The following is a 6,717-nucleotide window of genomic DNA, read 5'->3' as shown; positions in this document are numbered from 1 at the left end:
AAAGAAAGAAAGAAAAAGAAGAAAAAAAAAGAAAAAAAAGAAAAACAACGTTTGCTTTTATTAGTACTATTTCCTATCCCCTAAGAGAGCTCGCTGGAAGGCAGCTTAGCCGCCCTACATCTCTCCCTATTACCAAACTGCTCTTTAGCACCAGGCATCTAGAAAGCTAGTAATAGCTTAGCTAGATAAAGGCCGAAGCACCCTAGCTACACTTTATAGCAGAAACCTCCAAATTGTAAATAAAAACTAGATAGAACGGCCTACGGCCAAAGTCTTACATAGCCAACGGCTGATACAGGACTATAATGGAATATATATATATATACCCGATATACACCAGCGCTGCGCAGGGGTTGTGTGGCCATGGATGATGCTTACTGTGGGTTTCAACAAATCCTCTTGGCTATTAGCCACCTTTGACTAGTGTTAGTAGCCCTTTCGGCTCGGCCGCCGGGCGTAAATAAATTGTGTGTGTGTATTAGCCACCTTTAACACCAGGGTAAGACCCTGGCCTTATCAACCAACTTAAATGATCAAACACAGCAAAACCCCATTGCACTATTACTGTTCCAGTAAATGTCTGGAAACGTAATCGTATGGTGAGAACAAGTGGTATGCAAGAACCTGAGCCCGAGTTCGGTCAATATAGTAGCTTGGAACAATAGTTTAACTAAACCATAACCTCTACCCTTTACTAACTGTAAGTTTATTAATCATACAGGCTCGAACGAGTTGTGTAGGGCCATACCTGGTAAAGTAAAGAATTCGAATGATCGACTTCGTTAGCTAATGTCTAGGGCTTTACATAGACACGTAAGCCTTTAGACTATTTTTAAATTACTTAGAATACTATATACGCAATTCAGCTACCGAAGACACTAGGCTCTTAGGCGCCGAATCGCGCAGCCCTAAAACTCAGACACGAATTGCGGCCCACAGCCGGAGATTACCGTCTTGAAGAGGTTGTGGATCTTCTGAATATGCTTGGTGCGGAGGTGTGCCCCTTCTTCGGCATCAAAGGTGCCGTTGCAAGCAGGAGCCCTTGGATATCAGAAATGGCTTCAGGACTCCTTGTCTAGCTTCTCAAGAAGCAGTCGTCATTCCGCAAGTGTGGCAGTTCCTGACCTGGCTATCCACACAGTCCAGGATTCTAGGCAAGCAATGCTCGCACAGCAGCGCCTCGTACAAGCGGGCTCTGCCCATCTGCCCAGGGACGTGGTTCTCGTGGTATATTCGCAGCAGCTCATTATGCAATTGAAGACAGTCTTGGATTTATAGCCAGTCTTAGTAGTACGGGTACCCATCCTGTTCAGTGCGCTCGGTACATTTGGCTAGCACAATGCTCTTATAGTGGCTCTAAGTCTATCAGAGGGCATCCTGTATTGAAACTAGTTCGGAGTTGGACTATTAACTCTCTATGAACAAGCTCTTAATTATCGTCGATAGTAGCGGGGTAGTTCTGGCAAGGGGTAAAATCACACAGGTCAGGTCAACAGTTTCGGCGGCTAGCAGGACTGGTTTGGGCGAAACAGGGGCGAAGTCTCTCTTAGCGAGACAGGCGGATCCTCATAAAAATGTATGCTCTTCTTTTGATTGATTGGCGCCGGCTAGCGCCGGCATGGTGGCAAGGGTCACCGGCGGTGTCAGTAGCACATCAAAGTTCTCCTTCTATACAATCTGATTTGAGTATCAATGGTGTTCGTCTCTCCTCCATAGGCAGATCCTCTAATCTTGTGGTTAGCGTGTCGGGTTTGGCGTCCAGTTTTCCAAGACAGTAATTACCGAGCTCATTACTTAGGCTGGTAAACAGGCAACCTCCATGTCTTTAGTCCATGTGTAATAGCTCTGCACGCTAGGCCAAGTTGGGCAATCCCAAGCTCGTCTTACAATCAGATTAGAGCTACAAAATGAGCTAGAGACTGCCTAACTTAGACTGGTATTGCTGAGAGTTCTTGGCAACTAATTTTCAGTGAGGCAGAGGTAGGCTGGTCCTAGACAAGGTGCAAGGCCCACTGTGATCAAAGAGACAAAAAGATGATCGAGGCAGCGAGGTCGAGGACCACGCGACTACATATCATCCTGCCACTCTGTACCCTTGTCGTAATGTCCTCCGACTTGTGTCATGGCTTTGCGCCTTGCCTACATCTCGTATCCTCCCGCTTTCGATTCTAGACTTTCATGTGTCTAAAAATCTTGTCCTCTTGTCCGATGAGTGCCGTTGCTTAGCTGGACCATGGCGGTGAGGTGGAAATGTCGTTACGTAACTACCTGTACATATGTTGGCATTATTCACAAGTGCTTGGGAAACGAAGAGGGCTAGGCCATGCAGTGCAACATGAGCTAGGGCAACAGCGGTATGCTAACCTCTCTCTCCTTACTCCTTATTTTCCGTAAGTAACACACTACCTAGCCGTTGTGAGAACCCTGTGATGTCGCCAGGTTGCCTCACTAGCGCAGCATTGCCAGAATGCCAGTGCAGCGTCGGTCTTACAGCAATACTGCTACCAATACCTACAGTTGTTAACTAGGGCTCTTGGCTCGTCCAGAGTTGGGGCCGTCCCACATAAGCAGATGCCGATCGTGTACTCAGATCAGAGCAGGCAGTGAAGCATCAAGGGCAGTCGATCCGCTGGGGGTATGCCGTACAGCATGGCTTGCAGTGGTATCCTTGCCCTGTCAAAAAGATGGACACGAATCGTCTCGTCGTTCAGCAGAGCGGTAGAGGCGCTTTGAACAACCTCATTGCATGATGGGCTATGGGCATAGTTTGGCACAGTGACCGTGATTTCTTCGGAATTGGTCATATTGAGCTGCAATGCGAAATGATACCAGGCCAACTCGTCATCACCGAGCCGAAGGAGTACACTACGCCAGAATTTTCGGCAGCTAATGACACTGCATGTCCCTTTTTACCAACCCACATTCCTAGAGTATCTCCAACCAAAGCCGTGGTGGATATCGACTCACGCTTACCGTCGTTGTATCATTGGAAGTCCATTCGCATCCCGTTGGGATTAAGCTTCGACCATGACCAGGATTCAGGAAAGCAGCCCTGCAAGCTACTGCTATCATCCATGTCTTCTCCTTCAGTGACTGATATATCGCACAGCACTATCCAGGCTGCCCTAAACAGAGAACCAAAGCCATCGCCTCCTGCAGCGGAACTCTTACGCAAAGCAAGGCTACAACTAGGTATATGCAACACAGCAGGCAAGAATCTAAGCACTTCGCTGTCCGAACCTAGTATATCGTTAGTCTGTCAACATATCTAAGCCGTGCGTTCATACATGCTCCAAGCTACAAATCATCACTATAGGGTTGCCAGTAGCGAGACGTAAGGAAAAATGGCTTCGAGGTCCTGTGTTGACTTTACATGCTTTGATTCTATTGTATTTTCTAGCTACCACTGCATCTTTGAACAGTTTAAGTATCTTCGTAGAAGCTGCTTAAGGGCTCTTCTATGAATTTAAAAAGAAGCTCCCTTTCCTTCTTTAGGCGATGAACTATCTTGCTCCGAAGATGAAACCACGCGTGTTCACTTGCCTTGGTTGAGTTTCTCTTTGTGGTACTTCTGACCGCACCTATCAAGATGGCTTCAAGGGTTATCCTCCATTTGAGAGTATCGTGACACTCTGCGTCCTATTCTTTTAAGTAAGTAATAATTAGTTAAGCCTAGTAATACGCTAGCATGATGAATTCCGTTTTTTTAAAAAAAAACAATAGGAATTAGCTCCTACTATCTGATATGCCTAGATAACGCTAGTAAGTGTATGTGCTAGTATGGTAGATGCTGTTAAGAAAGTAATTGCGCAGTTTATTGTCTGAGTGAAGCTAAGACCCTATGCCACATCTAGTAGGGTTGGACACTACTATAACGGGTACAGCCCCCTAGTAGGCTAAAACAGCTCCTAGGAGCTGTTTCTGCTTGTTTCTGAGTACACTTACCATGCAAGAGTAAAAAATCAAAAATTAAAGACTGAACTTGTAGTGATGCACTGCTGATGTACGGCTGTTATACAACAATAAGGATTGCACCAATCACTACCCCGATCGATTACGAGGTGTACCCTGCGACTGAATAGTCTCAAGCATGCGCTGAACTCATCTTTAGACCAAAATAAATGTTTAAAAGAATTGATCTATCTTATAAGAAGTAAATATATATCACCACCAGAGCTCTAATCTTCAACTCTTCACTCAAATACCACTACAGTAGAAATCACTACAGCTGCACGCACACTACGACGCGTTTGATCCCATGAACTTGACTATCAAGTATGTATAACTCACATCTTTATCACTGCAACATACTAAGTTTGCGATATAGAATGAAGACCTTTACCACTCTTATTATTACTACCCTATACGGCGCCTATCAAGCCAACGCCGCCTGCACTGCCATCGAGACAGCCACGAACGGAGCCGTCGCTAGTCAAGTAATCGCCGCTGGCGTTACGACAACTCTTCACGATCAGCCTTGTACTGCGCTTGTTTCCTGCCCCACTAACGGCGTGGGTGGTAGGGTTATCAACATGAATGCTGGTTGCCGAGCTGTCCAGATCTCTTAAGTTGGCCTCTCTCTGTACTCGACTCTTGGTATCAGACAACTTTTTTTGGTGGTATAAGATACGAGAGTGTTAAGTGATTAGTCCATCAGCAATTAACACCAACAGAAAAGTTACAAGTTCTTATCGTTCTTATATGCTTTATTAGTTCTCGCAATGTTTCGCTATAAAAGAGAGGTACTCTTAAGGTTTCGCGAATGATCTTTAATGTAGTTTAAAAGCGAGCGCCGCGTACGAGCGAGCGCTGTGTAATGGGCTGAACGCGCCCCCCCCGCATTCCCGCGGCTTTGCGCCTTCGCGACTTTGGCCCCTTAACTAGTGGGGCCAAAGTCGCGCTACACTTGGATCACCTTAGCCTGCTATTGTGCTAATTGGCTACCTTTCTATACCTCTCTATTATATCTTACGTAGATACCTAAATACGCGACGTAACGCGACGCGATGTGACGTGAACGCGGTAGAATATACTTATACTAACTATCTATATCTACATCTACATCTACATCTATATCTAAATCTTAAAAACTAGCTAGCAATCGCAAGAGGCACAAAAAGAGATGTTTTAAGTACTTTCTACTCTCTTAAGATAGGACATGGATACTTTAACTCCTATCTAAATAGAGTAAATAGAAGAGAAATAGATCTTTATAGCTGTAGGGGACTATAAATAGTAGAGTATCTACTTCTATACTATAGCTTCTACAGCGCAGAAAGAAATAAGCTTAAAAAGACTCTAGGCTAAAAATACTTAAACTCCTACTTCTACTCTATACTATAAGTAGTATAGAAGCTACTTTAGCTTTTATTACTAGCATAAAAATAGGAATAAGAAAGTAGTACCTAGGCTAAGAAGGCTAGAAAAGAATAAAAATAAGAAAGAAATAATAAGAAAGAAATAATAAGAAAGAAAGGCGAAGAAGAATAAGTTAAATTTTATTAGTACTATTTTCTATCTCCTAAGAGAGCTTGCTAAAAGGCAGCCTAGCTACTCCATATCTCTCCCTATTACTAAACTGCTCTTTAGCACTAGGCATCTAGAAAGCTAGTAGTAGCGTAGCTAGATAAAGGCTAAAGTACTAAAGTTACGTAATACAGCACATGTAACGATGTTACAACTTCGCCATGTATCGGACCAATCCCAGAGCCGGATCGGAGGTAGTACTCGCCGCCCTCTTCATCAACCACTCGTTGTGAGGTCGGATCCGATTCGGATCCGACTAAGATAAGTATATAAGGAGACACTCCCTGTAGCTAGCTCTGTAGACTTTTGATATCCTTTCGTACAAGGCCTATAGGTGTCTATTCGAATTAAGGCTCGTTTGATGTCCCACGCACTCCCATATGCCTCTGAGTGACACTACCGCCGATACTGATCCGAGTAGTCTTGCCTGCGCCGTTACAAGTAGTAGTATTTAAATAAGAAGAAAAAGAATAGAATAGAAAGTTAAAATTAAAAAGAGAGTTAAGAGAAGAAATAAAGAAGAAATTAAGAAGAAATAAAGAAGAAATAAAGAAGAAATAAAGATGAGATAGAAAAGATATATAATAAGAATTAAGTAAAGATATAATAAGTAGATAAGAAGTAGATATAAAGAGAGAAAAGAAAAAGATATATATAAAAGAAAATATATATAGTATTAAAAAGGTTAAAGAGAAATAAAGTATTAGAAAAAGAAATAAAAAGATTAGAAATGTAAAGGGCTGCGCCCGTGATCTCTACTGAAGAGGATCACGTGATCTTCGACCACGTGATATACCTTCTGTACGGACACGTGATCAGAAGCGAGCAGGTATAAGAGAAGTCTGTACTTAGTTATCTTCTCTTTTTCTTATCTTTTAGCTTCTGTACGATAGGTAGAAGCATACTCGTTCGCTAGGCCTCTCCGCCCATAACATAAGCTAAAAGATCACTTTAACCCTTCTTACTCTTTTCTCTCGTACGGAGCGAGAGAGAATTGAGAATGCAAAACGAACAAGATATAACGATGGGGCTACATGAGCCTATGCCAAACCCAGAACCTAGTAACGCCCCGCCAAGGCCTCCGACGTACGAGGAGCTCGCAGAAAGCTGGAGCCAACTTAATGCAACGAATAATCTACTCCGACGAAACCTAGACTAAATGGCTATAAGACTTAAGGGACGCTGAAGGCG

At 43.6% G+C, this 6,717-nt stretch overlaps 2 protein-coding genes across 2 annotated transcripts; both read left to right on the top strand.

Moving 5' to 3' along the window:
* Positions 1-2,756: 2,756 nt before the first annotated feature.
* COCSADRAFT_26195 (uncharacterized protein) lies at positions 2,757-3,272 on the top strand (the record flags this gene model as incomplete). The annotated part of the gene is made up of 1 exon (XM_007701520.1): positions 2,757-3,272. One exon carries the CDS (start codon positions 2,757-2,759, stop codon positions 3,270-3,272), a length of 516 nt encoding a protein of 171 aa, XP_007699710.1.
* Positions 3,273-4,258: 986 nt separating this feature from the next.
* On the top strand, positions 4,259-4,568 carry COCSADRAFT_160232 (uncharacterized protein; the record flags this gene model as incomplete). Its single annotated transcript, XM_007701712.1, has 2 exons — positions 4,259-4,275; positions 4,328-4,568. 2 exons carry the CDS (start codon positions 4,259-4,261, stop codon positions 4,566-4,568), a joined length of 258 nt encoding a protein of 85 aa, XP_007699902.1.
* Between the last annotated feature and the right edge of the window lie 2,149 nt (positions 4,569-6,717).

This window comes from Bipolaris sorokiniana, assembly GCF_000338995.1.
Source record: "Bipolaris sorokiniana ND90Pr unplaced genomic scaffold COCSAscaffold_7, whole genome shotgun sequence".
Classification (NCBI taxonomy): Eukaryota; Fungi; Ascomycota; class Dothideomycetes; order Pleosporales; family Pleosporaceae; genus Bipolaris; species Bipolaris sorokiniana.
The sequence above is the reverse complement of the archived record's forward strand: the minus strand, read 5'-3'. Positions and strand labels throughout refer to the sequence as shown.